Source organism: Artemia sp. Qi Xiang Cuo, chromosome 2, assembly GCF_049724085.1.
Source record: "Artemia sp. Qi Xiang Cuo chromosome 2, ASM4972408v1, whole genome shotgun sequence".
Taxonomy (NCBI): Eukaryota; Metazoa; Arthropoda; class Branchiopoda; order Anostraca; family Artemiidae; genus Artemia; species Artemia sp. Qi Xiang Cuo.
The window spans coordinates 16,636,363-16,661,619 of NC_142795.1; the positions used below are offsets into that span (position 1 = coordinate 16,636,363).

The following is a 25,257-nucleotide window of genomic DNA, read 5'->3' on the forward strand; positions in this document are numbered from 1 at the left end:
TTAATAAACCTTTGCAAGGGACATACAGGCCTAAATATCACATTGGCTGGGTTCTACTTCTTTACTTCGAGACTGCATCAGAAAAGGTCCTCGGATTTTTCAAAGCGTTTTTTTTTTTTTTTTTTTTTTTTTTTTTTTTTTACCAGAGAAATTTTCGAGGAATAACTTTTCTCTTTTTAATAATGAAAGGGATTCAAAGAAAAAAATTAAATATATACATCATGACTGGACGTGTGACTAATAGTACAACTTGGTTGACCTCCCTCAAAATTTCCCTTCTACAACCCCGAGTAATGTTTCTAAAATACAGAGTCTTGGCTCACCTTATTCAAAACCTTTCTTTTCTGTATTAGAAAAAAAATTATGTGGACATAGAAATACGGTATACATTATTACAGAACAAAATAGAAAATACTTACGGGGCCTCGTTAGCCCAATAAGCATACAGTAGGAAGGAATCGGTTTTTGAAGGAGGGGGGTGTAATAAGAACTTTGTTTAGTAATGAAAGAGGTTTGAAGAGAATAATTAGAAAATACACGTTAAACGTACCCGTTGGACGTGTAAGTGGCATTACAACTTGGTTAACTTCCTTCAAATTTTCACTTCCCAAACCTCGAGCAATGTCTCTAAAGTGTAGAAATGCTTCTCCCATGAATTCACTCGATCCAACCAAGTCATAGTCTTTGACAGTGAAGACAACTAGACTATCACCTTTCTGGAGAGCTGGAGCAACAGGACTGAAAAAGGAGATTCAAATAAGCAAAAGCAACATATGGAGCGTGAATAGGTTTTGTAAGCTCAATGGATCACTGGGTTGAAGCCTGAAAGACTGAACTTACATAAACACTCCAGGAAGGAGAGGGCCTCCCCCCACAAAATATCAAGATTTTCAGAATCTTTAGAAAGTATTTTTGTATAATTCGAGATTTTTTTTGTATTATTTTAAATACCCCCTTGAAAAATCAAGGTATTCCGAATCTTTAGGAAGTATATTTTTTTTTATAATTCGAGGTTAGTTTTTTTTTCAAATCCCTCCTTGAAAAATCCAGGTTGAAACAAATTTAAACAAATATTGGGTATTTTATTCATATTGCCAATTATTTGATTGGTATCAAAATTTAAAGGTATCAAATTATAGTACCTTGGCACTATATCCGAGACTTCGATCAAGATTCCACTCAGGGGGAACGCCCCTGGGTGGACACTTTATGATAAAAGGCTTGCCTCTTGCAGAACAGGATGATACCTTTAGGGTTTTCCAGATTGAATAATACAGCTGATTATTAAAATCGCTTTATTTTTAATGCTGGAGTTTACTTTTCTTCTTGTAAAAGGAAACAAAAGGTGTAAAATTTTCACAACATGATTGATTTCTTATTAATTTAGATGAGTTTGGCCTATTTCATTGTTGTGACTGTTTCAGGCCTCATCTCCCTGAAGCTGATGGTGCGTCCCTAATTTGTACGGCTCACGTTATAGCAACTTCGAATTTTCTGCTAAACTTTTATTCTATTCGCAAAAGCTTGTTGAACTTTCTTAGTTCATTTTCTAGCAAATAAAAAGCTAAAAGCGAAAAAAGTAGACTTGTTAGTTAACTGAGTTTTGTTAAATCGAACTCAACTTAGTTTTGGCAAATCTTTCTTATTTACATTAAAGTGACGTATGAAAAGGTTTAACTATAGTAAATACCATGTGTATAGCCTCAGACCCCCCCCCCCCACCTATAGCTTTGTAACTATGGACTTTTAAAATAGCATTGTAGAAATTTTCTGTTCTTTGAGTTAGCTTCCGAAGTGTACTTTCGGGGACCGTAAATGAATTAATGAACACGCCGAAAGTGTAACGTCAAAAGTAGTTCAAAAATTTGTTAAAACTTGTTCAAAGTGAATTAAACTAACAAAATTTTTTGAAGACAATAATAAGTTTTATTACTGAGCCGAATTATAAACCTAAAAAATACATTGGGCAATAAAATCAGACCTAAACAACAAGAAGTTATCAAAAACCAGTAAAGCGTTTTCAGTAAAGCGGGAATGACACGGGTTGTAGTAGCATTCGTGCTGCGAGCAGTTAAATCTGATTATCATACGTAATCATGTTAGGAGCAGCTCTAGCAGCAGAAGTTATGGTAGGAGTGATTGTGCTAATAGTATCTATAGCAAGAGAAGCCGCAGCGAGGAGAGGTCAAGAAAGTAGTGGTCAAAGTAATAGCAGTAGGGGCAGAATTTTTCATTTGAAGCTAGGGTATCTGCAAACCAATATTATTATTTTTTTTTTTTTAATTCAAACTGTAACCACTCATTAATGTAGTTTATTCTCATGGCTGATATTTAGTCATTTAAGGATATTCCCTAAATAATCCTGCGTCGATAGCTATATAACATATTTATAGACACAAAATTGTAAGGGGCTCAAAATTCGAGTTCCAGGCAGTGTGGGGGGGGGAGGACTGAAATCACTTTGATAACTTTTCCCTCGTCAAATTCATTAGCAAGTAGGCAAAAACCTTTGCTTTGACTTAACTCCCGTCCCTCCTCGAAAATCGTTTTGGGGCCCCTTCATTTACTATGTTATTGATATAGTCTCTGTAAGAGCATCTATCTTTAGCCAAGCGAAGAAATTGCGGTGAATCCCGTGGCGAAGAAGAGCCATCGAAGACTATTTTCGGAAGATAGAAATTTGTCATATGTTGGATGTGGCCTAACCACACAAGTTGTCGTATTCTTTTATCTTGAGGCTTTCAAAAAGATTAATATTTGGAGTTCTATCCAGGTATGTAATGCCAGCAATACAGTGAGGTGCTTTTGTTTCAAATGGGGCTAGACACCATTGATCGTCTGTTTGGAAGATCCAAGACTCATGCATGCATATTTTAAGGGAGATAATCAATGTGTCAGAGAGTCTTGTCCTTCATAGAATCGACAAATTCGGAATTCAGTCGTGAGCCAGCGACTGAAGATCCTCAAGGATCTCGTATTTTCGGTCTATCTCAGCAGAATCTAATATAGTACTCATTATTCCTCTGATGGACACAACTGACAAAATTGCCGAAGAAGAAGAGGAAGATTTTATTTGAATAAATCAACATAACAAAAAAACATATACCCCCAACAGAGAGCAAAGCTCGTAAAATTGGGTATTAATTTGGAGGAGTAACAGGACAGTAGTAAGGAACATATTAAACAGTTCTGGAGAAAGTAAGCAGCTCTGCAGAACATCAGTTAATGCTACAAGACTACCAATAAGGCCCCCTCCCACCTTGATACGGATTCTCGACTTTGAGTACATATCTTTGATCAACGATACTAGGTTCTGTGGGGTACCAAAGTAAAGGAGAATGGCCCACAGATCCTTTCTCCACATGAGGTCGAATGCCTTCTGAATGCCAATAAAAGGTTGGAAAATACCGCGTCCAATTTCCTGGTATTCCATTCATAATCTTCATATTTTGCCGCATAGGTCACCAAAAAAGATTAAAATTACTGTCTGTGCTTTATTTTAACAGATAGACAGAGAGCAGAATAATGTGTTTTTATTCCCGTTCACTGCCCGTGTCAAGAGATTCCTAGGCACTTGCCGAGTCTTGACACTCTTGCGGAGTCAACCTAAGCCCCCTACTCATAAAACCGGGTAGTAAATATATAACTGATTGTTTACCTATTTTGGCAGAAACTGGCTGGATATAAGCAAAATCGGTACAAAATTAAACTGCAGGAAAATAGAAGGCAGAAGCCCCTCCCTCAATCTGCCTCTCCTCACACCTAAGAAATTTACACTAAATTTCGGTACTTGGATTTATAATAGATCCGAGTTAAGTTTAAAATTTTCGGAGTAGACGTGTCCGCGGTGAGTTTGTGTTATATTGATGTATCTGGTTCTGCCATTCAGTCTATGGTATTGTTTTCTTAAATGATGCGCAGACGTAGAGTTTTTTTCAGACTGATAGTTTAGTGTTTAAAACTGCTTGGTCCTCTCCTTGTATCCCACAACCAACATAGAAAAAAATACATAAGAAATCGATGTTTACCATGTTTACTTTGTATACTTTATAGAATCCACGTAATATTTAGAACACAAGAATAAATATACTGGCAAAACTTACAATATGAATGTTTCATCAAATAGGGGATATAAGTTGTTCTTGACTACCTTCGTTCGCTCCTTAGCGCTTTCAGGGTACCGTATTGATGGTTCAAGGCGTACTTTCACGTAGGGGTCAGCTTTTCCTGCAAGGATTGTTTATATGAGTAAAATAAAACTAAGACAACCCATCGACAAGGGCATCAATTATTGGGAAGGGGCAGTTGACACCCCCTCCTAGATTTTGAAAATTTTTTATTTTTCATTAAAGAGTGCCTTTTCCTTGTGTTTTTGTTGAAAACTTGAAAATATAAACCACAAAATCCTACCTCTAGACTTTGAAAAACACTCCCTATCCCCTGCACTTCCGTGAGTATACTTCACTACCAGTCAATCTCAAGCATTTTTCAATCTGTGTGTAATTTCTACAGACTTATGCAGTTTTGTATAATCTCTTTTATGAGGGGTATTAAGTAAAATATAAAACTTGAATTCATCGTAGGGTGGTCAACACTAACTTACAGTAAAGGCTAATGAGTCCCTTGAATTTCTGGAGAAGGAGGATTGAAGATAAAGTCACTCTTCAGTACCTAATCTTGCTCTTGCTACTCTCCCAAATGAAAAATATAAAAATAATCTCAAAATGAAAAAAAAAACCATTAGGTGGACTTTCATAGAAACTTTGAAGTCGACTTATTCGATTTGAATTTCAAAGTTCTATTGTCCTTTCTAAGAGCCGAAATCTAGCAAAGAACGAGCCCCGGGGAGTCAGCAGAGTCACTCGATAAGCAGGTCAGATCAGTCAGCAGAGTCACTCAAATATGACATCATCCCCCTGAGAAGCTACTTGCAAAAAGATGCGTGCATTATCTTGTATATGAATATGCAGTCTTTCTAAACATTATATCTTATTTTAATGATGTTCAACCCATGATTGACGTCATTTCTAGTTGTAATCATGGTTTCAGGGATAGCTACATCATGGTTGCGACAACAAATACAAAGAGCGAATAACAGCCGATAGTAACCAAAAACTTAAAAAAGCGTTTTGAAAAAAAACTGCGTACAGACGAAAATTACCATTTGAAGCTGATTAACAAATAGTGATTATTATCTCGATAAATATTAATAGCAAAAGTGTATTGCGAAATCAAACTTAAAAGAATTTCAAACAGTAACCTCAAAAATCTTGAAAATGGTGTTGGATAAAAAAAAATGTACACCGCTGGGGTTAATATTGCAAGAAATCCTATAAAAAAAAAACAACCTATAATTATCGCTTTTTTGCATAGGAAGCACTTATATTTCCTTTTTTTCTTTTCTTTTTTCACTGCTAGCGAAGCACTGGAAGATCCTAGAGAACTCATTTGAAAATAGAATGCTATATCTAGCGTCTTTTGTAAGTAACTAAACATAATATCTAAAATAAAATACAATTTTTGATAGAAACTACATCTTCATACGCAAGATGATATAGCACACATGTATTTTGACAAATGAGGATATAACACTCGTATCTTTTGAAAACTTAATTTTGCTGAGGAGTAATGTCATATTTGAGCGACTCCACTGCCTGACTCCCTGCGGTTTGATCTTACTCTCTAACACATACGATGTCATTTGTAATCTAACCTGTGACAAAAGATACGCGTGTTATATCATCCTGTATATGAAGATATAATTGTTTTGTCAAAAACTGCATTTGATTACAATATTATCTTTCTTTAATTACTAAAGGTAATAGACATACAACATGCTTTCAAATAAAACCTTAAACAACTCTAACAAGAAAAAAAGGAGACACGCCAGTGCGTCCCATGCAAAAAAAGTGATTTTCCTTGTTGTATATCACGTACTTGGTAATTTTTGATAAAATCAGACGGTATGCAATAATTCCATTAGAATGGCAATTGACAATCATAATTTTATACCTATCAAGACTAACAGACATTTAACCTTATCTCAGAAGCTAATAGTAATTATCGTATATGATTTGATATGTGATGACCTAGAAAAATAAAAACTCAGTCAGTAGAGGGTAACTTTGAGATTTACGGCAAATGTACAAGCATGGGCGTACGTAGCTTCTTGTTTAGGGAAGGGGGGGCAGCCAATTATGTGATGAAGGGCGGGGGGGGGGAGCTGAAGTTACATTGGCAGTTCACAAAACCTTATATTTCCAGCAAATTCTATCATATCTATGACATCTTTTTTAATAAGTAATCACCAAAAATCATAAATCCTCAATAAGCTTCAGCATTAATCTTCCTGGATTAGAACTAAAAATTTCCAAGACGTTATGGAATGCTGTTTCTTGGTTGACTTTTATTCTGTCATTCCAGCTGTTTATTTCCAGCTTTTTCAACCATCTACCTTTTATGAACTGCTTTTTGTTTACCCATCTACCTGTTTTCAACTACTTTTTCAACCATCTACGTTGTCAGCCATATCTAGTGTAAATTTGAAGTTCTTGGGGGGGGGGCATCCGCCCCTCTCCGTACGCCCGCGTGTACAAGGCTGAGTGGGCTTTCAGTGCTTGACATCCTGCTTTTGTTTCCTTTAAGAGCAAAATTGTTTATTTGTCCTGTATTGTAATTGTTTTCCAAATTATTTATCAGTCTATCCTCGCTGCTTTTATCTTCCATTTTTCCGGAAAAACTGATGAAAACCCTAACATCGCATAATCCGCGTAAAATTAATATTTACTAAAAGCATATTATGTAATACAGTTGCAGCATTCAATCTGACCCATTTTTCTTATAAAGGTGTTTAATGAAAGGTTCGTTGAAACCACTTGGTGATTTCTTATATCAGATTATATTCAAGCTTTTCAAAATCTTATCTCAACTATGTATCAACTACATTTCAAGAAACCTATCTATCATTCTATCAAAACCTGCAGCCTTTTAATTTACCAATCCTTTCCCAATTCCTCCAAGCTAAAAAAAAAATATTCAGTTAAAAGCTATATAACCGCTATCGTATTGTTTTTATGCCGTTCCCTACCAACCTCCCACCCCGTTCTAAAAACCCTCAAGATACTCAGCCCAAGTCTCCCTATTACTCTTTCTTTATAGAATCTTTGAAGCCAACAAAGTTGAAAGAAATTAGGTTTAAGTCGGACAAAACAATTCGGGGGGGGGGGGGGGGAGTAGAACCCTCTAACCCCTCCCTTCCCCCCTTCGGATACTGACTTGATGCAAACTATTACATTTCTGTGCAAATGTCCTTCCAAAAAAACTACTTCGTTTTCCTTAACTAAATATTACCAACAAAACTAACGAATTGAATAAATGACATTTTACTTTTAAAAGACTAAGATAAAAGTATGATCCATCAGAAGTCAGGGGCGGATCCAGAATTATTTTTAGGGGGGGTGCAAAATAGGTTGATCCGATAAACTTGTGTTAGGAGCAAGTTTAATTAACGCAAACTTGGGTTAATTAGGTAAATTACACTACTTTAGACTATGTTAGGTGGGGAGTGCCCCCCCCCCCCCTGGATCCGCCACTGTCAGAAGTGCCCCAGATACCATAAAATGTACTTGGTAAATTTTGCCATCTACCTGCAGCTTGCACTACTGGTAAATAAATCTTCGTCAGAATGAACAAAAACACACATTGCAGATCTCAATAGTATTTTTGCAACATGAAAGATTGAAGCATATGATTCCCAACAAATTCATTTTTGCTCCCCTTAGAAGTAAAAGCTTGTCACGTGGCTGAACATTTATTTATTTTTATTTGTATTTAACAGGATATTTTAGCTATTCAGAAACTAATGTGACTGAGACTATTTTATTGTTTGCGTTTTTTCTTACTGTGCTGTCAGACACCACTAGCTTTATACATTAATAATCAAAAATAATCCATAAAAGTAAGGGCTTTGTACCAAAAGTGCAATAAATGTTTTATCATCAAACTTCAAAACTAAGACCTGGAGGCCAATTTTACTAAGTCCGCACTAAACTAAGCTTAAGAACATTTTCTATTCTTGCGAACTCTGGAAAATCGGGGTGCTTACGAGGGCAGCTCTGAGCAAAAAAGTAATTTGCAGCGAATTACGATAGATAAAATCTGTTTTGTATCTGTAATATGCTAATAGATTTTGTTACGAGAGTAAGGAAGAATCGCACCAGGGTTGCACACTTTTAGTGTGAAACGCACTCTCTTTTACCTCAGAGGAGAAACTGAAGAGTTAAAATCACTCTTTTTGGGTGTCAGTTTTCATTCCCTTTAAAAGTCAATAGTTGGCAACTTCGTCAGAAAGGCAATTATCCATGGAACAGAGCTGCCAACTTGCAAACTTTTCGTTTGAAATAAACTGTTTTTTGCCTTAGCAAAATCACTTTTTTTTTCCTTGATTTGCACTCTTTTTAGACGTCAGTAGTTAGCAGCCCTGAATCGCACCCCCAAAGACACATTGTATCTCTAAGAAAATCTTTAAAAGTGATTAAAAGCTAACTATAACAGACAGTTGCAATTTTTCCTCCTAGCTCAATGCCCTCCCCCTCCCCAAAGTCAAATTCTCTACTTATGCCCATATATTTACTACATTATTTGTGATGTCATTTTTGGTGTCAATTAAATAAATAAAACAAGTTTTTTAAACTGAAAGTAAGGAACGACATTAAAACTTAAGACGAACAGAAATTATTCCGTATATGAAAGGGGCTGTCCCCTCCTCAACGCCTCGCTCTTTGCGCTAAAGTTTTTATTGTTTTAAAAAATAAAGTTGTGAGACAGACACAAACTTTAGCGTAAAGAGCGAAGCGTTGAGGAGGGGACAGCCCCTTTCATATAAGGAGTAATTTCTGTTCTTTTTAAGTTTTAATGTCGCTCCTTACTTGCAGTTAAAAAAACTAGTTTTTTTTTATTTAATTTCTGATCGTTTTTTAGTTAATGCAGCTTTTATTTGGCTCACCGTCATTGAATAAGTAAACAAAATCTGAATAAAAATTTTACTTTTCTTTTGCTAAATGGCTGTCTCTAAATTTGGTTCTGACGTAATTTACAAATTAACTTACGTAACTAACTTCTATATTCGTATATTTTTCTTCTGGCAAAAAATACAAAGTTGCAGATTTTTGCAGATATGAGCTTGAAACCTATATAATAATGTTTTCTGATACGCTGAATCTGACGGTGTGATTTTCATTAAAATTCTTTCACTTCTAGGGGATATTTCCCCCCTCTTTCAAAAATCAGGTAAATTTTCTCAGGCTCGTAGCCTTTGATGAGTAATACTAAACTTAATAAAATTTATATATTCAAAATCAGCATTATAAGCCCATTCTTTTGATACATTTATTGACATCAAATTCCGTTTTTAAAAGTTCCAATTACTATTGAGCCGTATAGCTTGTTTTTTTTATTGTTTTTTTTATTACGTATATGTTATTACGTATATGAGGGGTTCTCCCCTTAGTCAATACCACGCTCTTTACGTTAAAAGTAAAAAAAAAATTTATTCACAAACCCCTGAATCACAAAGGCCGTTTAATTAGAATAGATAGCTCTTTTGAAAGCACTAAAAAAAAAATGTAGCGTAAAGAGCGAGGTATTGACTTGGGGGAGAACCCCCTCATATAAATAATAATTTCTGTTCGTTTTAAGTTCTAATGTTGCTTCTTACTTTCAGTTGAAAAACTTGTTTTTTTTTAATTTAATTTCTGATCGTTTTTTAAATAATGCTTGGAAATCCGGCACCCCCTTCATAGGAATTCCAGGAATTGGAATTCCAGCCCCCCGCCTCACCAGAAAAAAATCCTTTCTGAAAATGTCTGTATACTTCCCAATAACCAATACAATATGTAAGCAATGGGCAAAGTTCATAACTTGCAGCCCTTCCCCTGGGAACTGTGGGGGATTAAGTCATCCTAAAAGACATATTTATTAGATTTTCGACTATGCTGAACAAAATCGCTATCTCAAAATTTTAATTGGGTGACTTTGAGAAAAAAATTAGCGTGGGAGGGGGCCTAGTTGCCCTCCATTTTTTTGGTCACTTAAAAAGGGCACTAGAACTTTCAATTTCCGTTCCGATGAGCCCTCCTACGATATTCTAGGACCACTGGGTTAATACGATTACCCCTGGGAAAAAGAAAAAAAAAACAAATAAACACGCATCCGTGATCTTTCTTCTAGCAAAAAATGGAAAAATCCACATTTTTGTAGATAGGAGCTTGAAACCTCTACAGTAGGGTTCTCTGATACACTGAATATGATGGTGTAATTTTCATTAAGGTTCTATAGCTTTTAGGGGGTCTTTCCCCCTTTTTTCAAAAATCAGCCAAAATTTATCAGGCGCGTAACTTTTGATGGGTAAGATCAAACTTGATGAATCTTATATATTTGAAATCAGAATTAAAATCTGATTCTTTTTATGTATCTATTGGTATCAAAATTCCGTTTTTTAGAGTTTCTGTTACCATTGAGCCGGGTCGCTCCTTACTTACAGTTCGTTACCACGAACTGTTTGATCATGTCGCCTCAAACAAAATCAAGTTTACAACCCATCCGTAAAAAAAATAACTTTATTAACAATATAATAGAAAACCCGTCTTTACTTTCCCAGTGGAAACGAAATTTGACTTCATTCAGGAGAGATAAAAAATTGAGCTAATAAAAAGTTCTGTAGTATCTAAGCTAAATAAAACGTCTATATGATAATATTAATAGAATTTATAATTTATCTATAATAATTCCAGTAAATTGAAATTTTATATTAATTTGACCGTATTTTAATCTTCTCAATGCTTCTGCGGCTACTACACAAGATATACAAATGTTGTATATACTATATATAGAAATATACAACAAAAAATATTCAAAGGTCTTCCTCACAAGGCTCTATGACCAAGGTCAACAAAATTGCATGGTCATTAAATCTTTAAATCTTTTCTCCACAATTTAAACGCCATTTCATGCTATTACAGTATCAATCACAGGTTAGATTTAATCTTGCAGGTTCGTCTAATCTTATCTAATAATCAAGTTTTTTTTTCTGTGAAACTTGCAAGCTAACAATATCTACAAGGCCAAGCATCAGTCTAGGCAAGCATACGTAACCTTGTAGTCAAGTATACGTAAGTTTGTAGTCAAGTATACGTGACCTTGCGACCAAGTATCCATAGCCTTGGCTATAATATTTACAATCTGAAGCATCTAATGTTATAGCCAAGTATACGTAACCATGTAAGCAAGTATTTGTAACCTTGTTACAAAGGATGCGTAACCTTATGCGGTCAGTAGTGATTAGTTTAAGATAAAACAAGATTGGACTAGTTTAACATAGCAAAGTTAATAAAGGGTGAGAAAGCATCTAACAAGCAGTGGTACTTCTAAATATTCTAGTATAGTACTTACCAGTGCTAAAAATTCCGCCTTCTTTTCAAGTTAGTTGCAAAAAAGAAAAAAAAATATATGAGTGTAAAATTTAGTAATTACTAGCGAAGGTTGTCAAAGAAAACTTGTAAAAATTGAAAAATTGTATGAACAAGACAGAATACTTTTACAGATCATTATAAAATTGGTTATTAGGGTAAACAACAATCAGGCCATCAAATGATTAATCGATGTCAGGTATTGAGCTGGGGAGTTAAAAATTAAAAAGAGAGAAGCAAACTTAAGCTGCACTGTCTTATGCCCTTACCATAGGAACTTTCACTCGTACAAAAGAGATTCATTTATTAATCAACAAAAGCCGGACATAAACTGAAACTGAAAGTCACAGAAAACCGAGAGCTAGGATGATTCATTCAGTCGAAAAGTCACCCAGAGTACCTGCCGACCAGCCAGTCTAAATGATTACGCAAACGGTAAACACTGCAAAGCTAAAATCACTATACAGTCTAGTATTAGGCTCTTACAAGGACCCTCCCTCCAACCCAGAATATCGTCTGATAACATCTTTTTTCTGGCTAAATAATCAAAAGTGGAAAATCTTCGACATTCACGGTAAAAACAAATTCTTTTCCTTATATTTAAATGAATGTGCCAAGAAAAAATATAACAATTTGTTGGCAGCCCCGTTTGTCATTTAACAGCCTTTTTTTCTGTAGCTAATTACTTTGCTTCCCAATTGGAGCGACAATACTGCCACACAATGGCACATTTCCACTAGAAAAATAATCAAACCTCCCCCTCCCCACTACAAGAGTTTCTTGATGCATCATGCAATCCTAGCTGCCTGGAGTCTATATTCAATAGCATTTGCGGGTTCACAGCCCCCTGGGTCAAAAGAACAATTATAGTTGAAACTTCTTCAATAAAAAGATAAAATGAAAGAAATTCTACAAATGTACCTACAATCGGGAGCCAGAGGGATATGTCAAGCAGTTCGCTCAATAGTAACCGAAACCCTAAAAAATGGAATTTTAGCTTCGATGTATGTTCCAAAAGAATTGGATTTTTATGACACATCGAGCTCTGCTCTCTTTATGGCTAAAGTGAAAATTTCGTTATTATAACTATTGTATTAATAATAATAATAGTAATAACATTTATTCAACTACCATCTACAAAAATAGATTATAGCGGCGCACTACAAAAAAGAAAAGAAAAAGAAACCAGCTTCCAAAAAGATAAAGATACGACACTCATTGTACTTCACGACACAAATAAATGCAGGTGAGAAACGTTATCAATCAAATTTAACTTTTAGCACTTAATTATTTCGAATGCTAGGCCATTGTTTGGATGGCTCTCTAAAACCACATTTTCAAGGCGGGAATTCCTATAAAGCTTGGGTATGTGCAGTAAAATTTTGCATATTTCTGGTAGCCCTTTATGACGTTTTCAGTGTCTCTCACTGACAGCAAGTGGGATACACCGGCGAGGTAGATTATGTGTGGTTAGCACACTGAACAATAAATCGAGGCAAGAGATTTTAGTCCAGGACTTTTAGGGTTTGACCCGGACAAAATTGCAATATAAACGGAAATGGTACCAAAATGATCAGAAAAAATTCTGTATAACATACTAAAAGTCCCCATAAATCCGAGTGGGGCGAGTACCTGAAAAACAGGGGAAAAGGGGGAAATGGGGGGGGGGAAATTGGGAAAAATGCCGAACATGCCCAGAAAATAGTTCAAAGTGAGTTTTCTGGGGCTTTCCCATACGCTGATCAAGAAACTGACATCTAAAATTCAGTATAGAATAAAAGTACTACGGAAAACGCGGGGAACAGGCAGAAGAGGGGAAAAAATTTAAAAATACAGGGTAGGGGTAGAAAGCACTTTGAAATATGTTTTCTGGGGTCTTTCTATCTGCTGATCCCGAAACTGACATCTAAAATGAAATAAAGAACATGAGTCCCACCATAACGGGGGAAAAGGGGGGAAGAGGGGAAGAAAAGGGACAATTGAAGTCAGGGTTAGAAATCAGTTTGAAATGTGTTTTCTGGGGTTTTCCTATCTGCTGATCAAGAAACTGACACCTAAAATGAAGGAAAAAAAACGAGAACCATGAAAACCGAACAAAACTGGAGGAAATAACGGAAAAGGGGAAGGGAAGCCTGACTCCTGAGCCAGCTGCTAATGGCTAATAAGTAGGCCTATGGACAAAATAATTCGCTTAAGTATCAAACTTTTACTTTCTTGAATCACAGACATTTCTTACAACCATTTGAATTACTAAACATAAAGAAAACAACCGCTTGGCAGTGATCACAGTATAAAACTTCAGCTATTATAGGTAAAATTTGTACTTTCAAAGACAATATCGTTGAATAAAAAACTAAAAAAAGAACTTCAGTAACTATAGGTAAAATCTGCACTTTTTAAGGCAGTAGAGTTGACTTGAAAAACACAACATTGATGCCACTAGTCGAGCTCCTCGTCTTCGAGAATCTCGTTGTCCCTGTTCAAACAGTTGATACCCTGACATTCTCCGCACACGAACGTACACGCTAATTCATTTTGCTTGTAGCTACACCGTGAGGTCTGGCAGCCTGTCTTGCAGTTGTATCTCACGACACTCAAAAGAGTCTGAAGTACGGGCAACAAATCGGTCATCACAGGTGAACATTTATGGTCTCTGAGGACCCAACCCCAGTCAGCCGGGTCGAGTTCAGCTGGTTCCCCTTTCCAACGGGATACCTGGAGGCGCACTCACTGGGAGTGGAATGAAGCTGCAGCTTCGGTTGGCGGAAGCCTTTCAGGCTTAACAAACGCCGTAGTATTTGACGAAGAAACTTTTTACAAGAAAATTCGATGTCGCAGCTTAGTGAGATCTTCGTTTGATCGTGCTTTATACAAGCTGAGGAGAAGATAGTCACCCGCTTTCACAATTTCATCTCTAGACGATTATTCATTCAGAAACACTTCGCATTTTTTTCTGAATACTTCGCTCTTCTTCAAAAGAGGTAGCACAGCTTGCTTTCCAAGTCCGAAAACTCGTGAGGTCGTGTCACATCCCAAGAGTGCGTGCGCTACCAGAAGTAGCCTGGATACTTCTCCCATTTTTTTTTTTAACTTCGCTGAGGCACCAGAGCCGCGTTATCGCTTCTTTTGCGTTCGTTGACGATTCGAAGTAAAGTGTTTTTGCATTAGGCGGGAGGTGATACAAGCGTAGAATCAGAAGGTCAGTGTCGTTGCCAAGAACTATTGTTTCAGAGTTTTCTGCTTTCGTTACGGCAGTCTTCACGATTAGATAGTCAGCATCGTCCTTCGCATGGACGACTTCAAATCCTTTGACTCTGAGTTTTTCCCTGATGTAGCTTATAATTCGCTGTTTGTTCTGAGAGTTGCTCAAAAACTCTTCCTTCTTTTTCTGGAGCTTCATCCCTAAACTGAAATCGATCACTTGATGCTGGCTTCCCTTACACCGTCAGTTGTGGGTAGCATCTTTCGTGGTTGGACCAGCGCTGTATCCATCGAAGACAACAGTAGGGGAGGTACAGCGTCGAGTAACGAAACTAACAAAGCTGTCACAGATTGAATCATAAGTACCACCAATCTTCCAAGGTACTTGCTGAAGCAGCCAACCTCCGTCAACTACAGCGACACGATCTGACACTGGCAGGTGGTGAATCGAGTCCGTTTTCGCTTCTTTCCACATTGCTTTCGCTAGTGCAGGTTTGTCTGGCTGACGCATTATGCCAGAATTCTCTAACAAAGCGGGCGGATAACTGCACAGTTCGTAACGTAGAGTTTCTGCCATGTCATTTTCAGATGTATGGGCAGCAGTCGAAAGACGTTGAAAAAGCAGTGCAGGGTCGATATGCAAAATCTCGCCATCTATCCTTACGTTCCCATCGGATGCCAGTGTAACGACTTTGTCTTTCTTCCTGAATGAAAAACTTTCGAGGGATTAGCCATCCATGCCCTGGAGGATCAGCTTACCTACAGCTTTAGCATCCTCTGCATTGACGCCTTGTTGGGCAATCAGCCCGGAATCTGTACTTCTAATCTCTGTGGAACTAGTGAAAGGACAGTTCTCTAGAAGGAATTCAAGAAATGTCAGTAGATCCTAAGTACCTCTCTTTATTCGTACTGCGGTTGCAGTAACGTGCTGTTCACTAGAACTGTACTCTAGGCCCGTCAATTTCTGCATTAGATCATTCACTGAAGCGAGCAGTGGCATAGACATTGTCCATATATTTCTCTGAAGCTCAGTCATCCCTTTTCCTCTTGTCAGCCCTCCATCTGTTTTTAGGCTCTTCATCAGCACTGTCTCGATGACGAGGTCTAGAGCCAATCCAGTCCAATAACGATCACTTCGTCGGGCAATAAACTTGCCGCTTGCAAACTGTCCGAAGAGCTGTGGATTCGATGTTTCAAGTTCCTGCATCATCTGAAGAAAAAGACGAACTGACTTGGCATAAAGATTATGCCCCGCAGCAGCGAGGTATGGGAGCATTTCAGAAAGAGAGGATAAGTAGAGATCCCAGTCTCCAGTCCTTTCTGCTTTCAAAAACTTCCGAAAGATCGAAACTATTTCGGAATACTGCATGAATAGTTTCGCAGTTCTGCTGGATTTCAGAGACGATTTTAAGGCTTCGAGGCGTAGCGAAACCACCTGAAGGGCTTCGTGATTAGCCGCTTCTTCCACAGAAATCTTTCCATCCATCAAATCGTCATACATCTGGAAAGACCGTCTCAGAAAACTAGATGTTACTCTCGCTTAATCTTGACGAAACGCAACTATAACCAAAAAGTAAGGCACCTAGGGAAAATAATGAATTAAACTTGGATTAGTACTGAAAGAAGAGTTGCCGATACGCAAAATTATGCTTGACTTAACAAAAAAATCTCGTCGTACCTTGATTTATCCTGCTACCATGTGACATGTGTAAGCATCCACGCAGACTGGGGACTATTGGATGCGCTAGGTGTCAGTCTATCAGGTAGGGTCTTGTCGTCAGCACTGGAACTCCGCGGTGACTAGTCTACCTTGCTTATTTTACTGAATGTCAAATTAGAACAGGATTATGTTGAAGAACCCACGCGCTTGTTGATAACGGCGAGGAATACGGAATAAAGTAATTTCAATATCTTTCCGTATTTCTTTCTCGAGTTTTTTTTTTGCCTTTTCCGAACCTATGGGGTAGCCGAACCTCTATAGATCTCCTGTATTAACATTTGTAAACATTTCCACCTGCTTTCTACCCCTACCCGGTATATTTCCCTTTTTCCCCTCCCTCCCCCCCCATTTCCCCGTTTTATGTTAATCAGTTTTTTAATATCATTTTAGTTCTCAATTTCGTAATCACCAGATAGGAATACCCCAGAAAATATCTTGCAAACCGCTTTCTACCCCTACTCTGTATTCTTCTCTTTTCTCCCCTCTTTCCCCTGTTCCCCCGTTTTCCGTAGTACTCTTTTTCTATACTGAATTTTAGATGTCAATTTCGTAATCAGCGTATGTGAAAACCTCAGAAAACTCACTTTAAACTATTTTCTGGGCATGTTCGGCATTTTTCCCAATTTCCCCCGCATTTCCCCCTTTTCCCCTGTTTTTCGGGTACTCGCCCCACTCGGATTTATGGGGACTTTTAGTATGTTGTACAGAATTTTTTTCTGATCATTTTGGTACCATTTTCGTTTATATTGCAATTTTGTCCGGGTTCGACACTTTTTTGAGCTAAAAGTCCTGGACTATTTCCTGGAGTAGGTTTTTGCAGGATCTGAAATTGTACCTTTCCATTTACTTAGTAACTACTTACTATGCTCGAACTTACTCCATTATGGAGTAGAGCGTTCATCGCTTGCATGTGAGTGACGCTATCGAACGTTTTCGATATATCAATAATGCACATATATAGAGGGGACTTATTTCTTCAGAGTCCATAAGTACGTTAGCCAGAAGGCAAAGAACCTCCGGGCACCCGAGACATTTCTTGAATCTAAGCTGATTGTCTCCAAAGTGTTGAGTATCAAGCTCAGAGAAGATAACATATTCAAACACTTTGCTCAAGATGCACGAGATAATTATGGGTCTATAAGACTTGCATTCGTTTGAATCTTTTCCTTTTTTGCTGATAGATGAGATAATCCCTTTCAGGAAAGAGTTGAGAACAAAACCCCTGGTGACAAACATTTGGAGAATAAGCTTAAAATGCGAATAGAAGCATTCAGGTAAGTGCTTGAGATGTTTTATTGAAAGACCGTAGCAGTCTATCCCATTCTTTGCTTTGGAAAGTACTTTTCTGACAGCTAACTTGATCTTCTCAACGGAAATGGGAACAACGCAATGCTGCCCTGAGAAATGTGCAAGCTAGCTGGAAACTTCATTTTCATACTGATTGGTTACAGTAAGATTCTCATCTCCATACATCGAAATATAGTAAGAGTCCCAATCCTGTAGTGTCAGAGAAGTACTAGATGGACAATCGTCTGGTCTGATTAGGCTTAGCCATGATTTCTTATTTCCAGTGAACTGTTGCTGATAATCCAATACCTCTTCATTTCAGCTTTATATTTGCGTTATGTGCTCCGTTTCAGCTCGAATATAGTCCCGCGTAGCGGTCTACCACAAGCAATACAAATTTTCAGCTATGTTTTTACATGTCATTTTCCGACTGGAGTTCAGAGGATTCGGACCACATCGGTTTTTCTGTCACAATTTTGGCTCGTCTTGTAGGACCCGCTTTTACTTCGGCAACTTTGAGAGCATGGATGACTTGATGGTAATAAGTGTTGAAATTAACCGCGGTTGAGACATTGGAAGGGCCAGAGCATTGTAGATGAAACGGAAGTTTTATGCAACCTAGGACCGAAGCAACAATGGCAACATAAAGGGGAATATTGCATTTCCCCAATTTTGCTTATAGCCCCATTTTCTGGAACAAGCGAAAATAGTGCTCTGTGTTGGCTGCATCTGACACGAAAGTCTGGAATGGTCACTAATCGGATTATCCATGCAAACTGTAACTGGAGGACTAGAAATGGATGTGCATGAAACTACGTGGTCAATATTGGAGCCATTGGAGGTATGACCACTAGTATGTCTGTACGTAAAATCTAGGGACTTCGGCCAAATCTTGAAAGTGGCGGGGAGGCAATTCATAAAAATATAAGATAAAATATTGTCCTTGCATGGGTCACAGTTGAGGTCCCCGGCAATTAGCCATTTACACCCACGAAGCTCAAGACACTCCAAGTGCTGTCTTAGGCCATCTAGTGCTCTTGAGAACTTTGTCAGAGAGACAGTATTGTTGTAGTTAGTAGACAGTGATAAGTTGATGAACTCAATTCCCTCAACAGACATACACAACAGACTACTGCTTGTAAGAGTCGGCTTAGCCAAAAGTTCCTTCCTAGCGTATATTGCCAGGCCTCCGGACGAAAAACCTGCCGTAGATCTCACCGGCTCTACAAAGACATCGTGCGACCGGGATCTGTTCAGGAAGTTTATATTCACCCCAGAAAGCATATACATATATACTTCTGGATATACTTCTGGATAAATAACACGTCATGAATTTGAAGGATGTTATCTATGTTTTTTTCTTTGTTGCGACAACCATTGATATTCAGACTAAAAAGTTGATATTCAGACTAAGAGATCTATTCATTGATTACTTTTATTTCTCAGAATCTCTCTTAATTTAGGACATCTTAGGCTGAAGCAGATTTTTAATATATAAATTAAAGATTTAAATATATAAGATTCATTAAGTTTAGTGTTTTCCGTCAAAAGCTACTAGCCTAAGAAAATTTGCCCGATTTTCAATAAAGATAGGAAACACCCCCAAAAAGTGAAGGAATCTTAATGAAGATCGCACCGTCAGATTCGAAGTTTTTTTTTTTTTTTTTTTTTTTTTTTTTTTTTTTTTGCCAAAAGAAAGATCAGGGATACGAGTTTATTTAATTTTTTTCCCAGGGGTGATGGTACCAAACCAATGGTCCAAGTATATTCAGAGAGGGCTCATTCGAATGACAATTAAAATTTCTAGCGCCCTTTTTAGGTGATTAAACAGATTGGAGAGCATCCATTTTTAGTTTAGGAAATTTTTGATTAAGAGAAAAGTCAAGACTGACAGACTGACTTGAAGGAAGAAAAGGCGAATTGAACTTCAAATACACTAAATATATTAGATATTGCTTTTACCCTAGTTGGGTTATATCTGTGACACAGTTTGTTGATTAAATCACAAGGGGCTCACCCCTTTGGGTCCCTGACGCCTATACACTTGGTGTACGGTTCAATTTTGGCTTGGCTTGTTTTGACAGTGCTTGCTTGAGAGTGCTTATCAACCTGTTTCCAGTGCCTGCCTCTGATTTACTTTGCAAGCTTTATATAGGCTAGCCCACTATTGACTTAGGGTTCTCTCCCTCTGCTTGTACTTGTATTATTTATTTGACTTTGCTTCAGCTGTTTATTTTTAACCTATAGGTATTCTGTTTGTTATGACTGACAGGACGGTTAGTAGTCCTGTTATCCCTGGCCTAAATAATTTTGGTGTAAGGATTCTGATACTAGGAGTAGAAGGTCCAAATGAGACCAGTAAAATACTGACCTTTGGGAGTAGAACAGTTATTGGAAAAAAAACTGTTTGAACACCTCCAAAACATGAGTATAGGGGCCATTATGGCTCAATGCTAGAAAGACTTGGACCTCATGGCTTTATTATCATAATAGCCATGAACCGGTCAGTATCTACTGCCATACTTTCTATGTCAGATATAGCAGTAAATGATTGTCAGGTAAAGTTTATGCTTGCTCCTAACTCCAACCCCAACTCAATCAGAAACAAAAAAGGTATTCCATTTATCTCATCTGAGGAGGTCACCAATATGGATGATTTTATTAGAGAGGTCCAAGATGATGATAGAATCCAACAAGTGACAGTGACCTTCAAAAATCCAAGTCCTATGGTTACCCCTTTGGTTTGCACTTTCTATCAGGATTTCCGGTTCCCACTAAAATCTCTGTTTAGGGCAAAAGCTATACAGTAAAGCAGTTAATCCCCCGGAAAATAGAGTGCTTCAATTGCCAAGGTTTTGGCCACGTGGCTTCTAATTGCCACAGAGGCAGAAGATGTCTACTATGTAGTGGACAACACGCCCTTGAAGAATGTCCCTAATCCAAGATAGTAAAGGAAGAGCAGGTACTTAAGTGCCCAAATTGCAATGGAAAGCATGATACTAACTCCAAGGAGTGTCCAATACTCATGGAAAAGAAAACTATAGTTACTTGCTCATTCACCAATAATGTCCTCATGAGGACTGCTGCTGAGGCTTTGAAGAAATGACTTCCAACTCATACATAACACATCCCCGAGTTACACATATTCTTTCCCTCAACTGACTCCTAGCCAACCTCCAGTTGAGAAACTCAACCTGAGGTACATGACCATGTTTGAAGGTGTTGCAAAGCAGATCTCTCATCTAACTCAGGTTATAACATCTACTTGCAAACTGCTTTCTAAGTTAGCACCAAAACATTTTCAAAATGCAGTCTGTAGCCTGAATAACTCAGTTGAAAACCTAAATAGAGATGGTTCAAGCCTTCCCACAATGTCAGCAGTTACCAGCAGTCCTGGAAAAGCAGAAAGGAAACGCAAAGGAAAGAAGTCTATACCTAGCCCAGAAGGTGCTATAACTAGGCTATTGAGACCTATTCTATCCCCTTCTCAGACAAATGACTTGTTCTCTCTCCACCATTTTTCCTTGATTTTGGCCTGGATGACTAAGCAGAAACCTATTAGGTAATTTGGTTAAGACTACTGGCTTGGTTCATTCCCTAAAATTTTTCCTTTTTTTTTAGAGTTATCTTATTTGTATTTTATTTGTTTATATTTTTATATGTTGATTTAGGTGACAGGTAACAAGTTATTTGTATTATTTATTATAATTGAGCTGCACGAGCATTATGATCGCTGTCTGATAAGGTAAATTGCATTATTTTGGTCCCTGTTTATATTAAATAAAAAAAAGCAAGTTTTTTTTTTACTGAAAATAAGAAACGACATTAAAACTTAAAACAAACAGAAATTAGTCTGTATATGAAAGGGGTTGTCCCCCCGTCAACGCCTCGCTCTTTAGGCTAAAGTGTTTTATTGTTTTCAAAAATAAAGTTGAGACAGAGTCAAACTTCAGCGTAAAGAGCGAGGCGTTGAGGAGAGGACAGCCCCTTTCATATATGGAATAATTTCTGTTCGTTTTAAGTTTTAATGTCACTCCTTACTTTCAGTTAAAAAAAACTGTTTTTTATATATTTAGTTTCTGAACTTTTTGAATTAATGCAGCTTTGATTTTGGCTCACCGCACATAAATAATTAAAACGAAATTCGCATATTAATTTTACTTTTTTTGGCTAAATTGCTTTCTCGAAATTTTGATCTGACGTAACTTACGAATTAACTTACGTAACGAGCTTCTGTATTCCTATATTTTTATTAAGTATATTAGGGGGTTCGCCCCCTAGTCAATACCTCACTCTTTACGCTAAAGTTCAATTTTTTTTTCCAATCTTTAAGAATGACCCCTTAATCACAAAGGCCGTTAATTAGAATGAATAGCTCTGATGAAAGTACCAAAAAAACTTTAGCGTAAAGAGTGAGGTTTTGACTAGGGGGCGAACCCAATCATATACGTAATAGTTTCTGTTCGTTTTAAGTTTTGATGTTGCTCCTTACTTTCAGCTAAAAAAATTGTTTTTTTTTTTTATTTAATTTCTGATCGTTTTTTAAATAATGCTGGGAAATCCGGCGCCCCCTTCATAGCAATGTCCCTTCCCCAGTGAAAACTTCCTCCATGGAAAGATTCTTCCACGTAACCACCGACCCCCCCCCCCCCCCAGTACGAGAAAAAATCACCCCTGAAAACTTCTGTTTATTTCCCAATAACCAATACTATAGGTAAACATTTGGCAAAGTTCATAACTTACAGACCTTCCCCGGGGACTGTGGGGGATTAAATCATCCTCAAAGACCTAGTTTTTATATTTTTCACCCATGCTGAACAAAATGGCTATCTCAAAATTTTGATCGGGTGACTTTGGGAAAAAATGAACGTGGGAGGGGGCCTTGTTGCCTTACATTTTTTGTCACTTAAAAAGGGCACTAGAACTTTTAATTTCCATTCGAAGGAGCCGTCCTGCTATATTTTAAGACCATTGGTTCGATACAATCACCCCTGGAGAAAAAAAAATAAATAAACACTCATCCGTGATCTTTCTTCTGGCAAAAAATACACAATTCCACATTTTTGCAGTAGGGTTCTCTGATATGCTGAATCTGATTGTGTGATTTTCATTAAAGTTCTATAACTTTTAGGGGGTATTTTCCTTTTTTTGAAAACGAGGCAAATTTTCTCAGGCGCGTAACTTTTGATGAGTAAGACTAAACTTGATGAAACTTATATTACAGTTACCATGAACTGTTTGAAATGCAGAAACTTGTTGCTGGTGATTAACTCCTATAAATAGCAAGATATGCGGTAGATGATCCCATATTATTTAAATCTTAGAGGCCCTGATGCCCCGTCACATATTATTTTATTTTAAAGTTATCCTATTAACTATTTTATTTGTTTTAAATATCCTTATTTTATCTGCTTATATTTTTATATCTGGAAGTATGTGACAGGTTATAATATAAAAATGTATTATTTATTATAATAGTGTTGAATATGTACTTTAATTGCTCTACGACAAAGGATAGTTGCATTATTTTGATTCCTATATTTCAATGCAGGCAACTGCTGCAGGTGAATAGCCCCCTACCAATAGCAAGTTAAGTGTTACATGATCTAGTTCAGCAAATATTGACTGAAGTGACACCCAAGCAAGCTAGTCATTACAAAAGGCACAGATAAACCAAGTGATAGGAACGCATACGACCTATTGGTCGAATGCATCAAACCCCAAACAACAAACAACAACAACTAGCTCCCCTCCCATGCCCTTTTTCCCATGAGTCGTCTGATCAAAATTCCGAGATGGCCATTTTGTTCAGAATAGTTTAAAGGTTCAATAGCTATGCTTTTGGGGATAACATGCCCCACAGGCTCTGGGGAAAACAGCAGTAAGTTAAGAAGAGCATGGGGGAGGGGGAAAATTTTCTGTGGCGGTATTTTCCACAAGAATAATCTCCCGAGGAGAGGGAAGTCTCCGGGGATGAACTTTGCAGGGGAAATTTTATACTGCGGGAATTTACCAGAACTCCTATGCGGAGATATCTTTATTTGTCTTACTTTCTCTTTGCCGACTAAATTTTACATGTGCCGATGTTAAGGGTGAATTGTCCGGGGGAAATTTTCAGCAGGGTTCAATTTCCACTGTGGGGGGGGGATTTCCACGGACAATTTTCCATGAAGGAGGGATTTCCAATATGATTTGAAAAACGATCAGAAATTAGTCTTTTTCAAATAAAAGTGTGCTAAGAAGAATTTTTAAGGCAGAATCGTCAACAAGAAATTTTCCAGGGGATTTTCAGCGAGGAAAGAACTGTCCAGGTGTAATTTTCCGAGGGAGAGGAGCCAGGTTTTCCAGCATTATTTGAAAACTAAAAAAAAACTCTTAAAACCCTAAAAAACTCGTTATTGAAAACTCTTGACGCTAAAGTTTGACATTTTGTCCCAGTTCTTTCAGAACGATTCCTGAAACATAACGGCCGTTTAATTAGAATGAGAAGCTTTCTTAAAAGTACTAAAAAAAATTAGCGTGAAAAGCAAGGTGTTGAGGATGGGGTAACCCCCTTCATATACGCATGCAAATTGAACGATGCAAATGAAATTGAAAGCGAAAGCGCACAAAATAGGGACATAAGGTGTAGACTACCCTTTTGAAAGAAGGAACAATATTCATTTTAATTTAGACAGGTTGAGTCGCAACTTGCTTGCGTCACAACTTTTGGACGGCTCTCTGTTTTAAGGAGTTGTGACTAAGAAAAAATAAAAAAAAACTATTGAAAACAAAAGATAGTTGAACTTGTACTCAAATAATTTTTTATATTAAAAAAATATATATATTAAAACAAAAAGTAGTCAAACTTGATCTTAGATAACCTGACATCGGAAATAAACATATTGAAAACAAAATACTCAAATTTACACTTAGATGACCTTTCATACCGGAAAGAAACAGATTGAAAACATAAGATATTCAAATTTATACTTAGATGGACTCTGTTTGACGATTTTTTCTGTGTAAAATATAGTACTATAAGAAATAAACATATTAAAAACATATAATACTTGAACTCTTACTTGGCTGACTTTCGATATCGAAAGAAATAATTCGAAAACGTAAAATATTCAAGCTTGATCTTCGAACACTTTTGATGTCTGGAAGATACATATGAGAACATAAAATAGTCAAATTTATATTTGTATGATATCGCAAAGAAAACCTTGATTTCGCACCTTTGATATCACAAAGAAAAATATTGAAAACATAAAATACCTCCAATATCCATTTTTACAAGTTTTCTGGCATTGAGCACCTCAACAAAGAGATTGGTGCCAGAAAACATTGCTTTAACCGCCAATGCGCCATATGGGGATTCAGCTAAATCTCGCTGCTGCTCATGTCTGTTAATCAGATATCTATGAATAATCTGCCATGTTTCTGCAGCATATATGTCTAACCAGGATTGAACTTCTTTTAATAAGGCTCCTCCCATTAATTCTTCAGTAATTTCTGGATCTTCAATCCCATAGAAGAAAAGGCACGTTGACTTGACTAGATTTGATATATTTTGGAATACTGCAGGTGGCTGCTTCTCCT

The 25,257-nt window shown here is 37.2% G+C and overlaps 1 protein-coding gene across 5 annotated transcripts in view; it reads right to left on the reverse strand.

Annotated features, from left to right (window-relative positions):
• The window catches only part of stac (C2 and C2B_Munc13-like domain-containing protein staccato), a 164,651-nt gene that overhangs the window by 6,763 nt on the left and 132,631 nt on the right, over window positions 1–25,257 (reverse strand). For 4 of the 5 annotated variants that reach the window (XM_089099313.1, XM_089099305.1, XM_089099280.1 and 1 more), the window contains exons 17-20: window positions 24,934–25,255; window positions 11,449–11,469; window positions 4,104–4,227; window positions 551–738 (exon numbers count right to left, since the gene is read on the reverse strand). In XM_089099313.1, the coding sequence (XP_088955439.1) occupies window positions 551–738; window positions 4,104–4,227; window positions 11,449–11,469; window positions 24,934–25,255 (655 nt within the window). The remainder of the gene's footprint in view (window positions 1–550; window positions 739–4,103; window positions 4,228–11,448; window positions 11,470–24,933; window positions 25,256–25,257) is intronic. The other variant, XM_089099296.1, reaches the window with a different exon arrangement.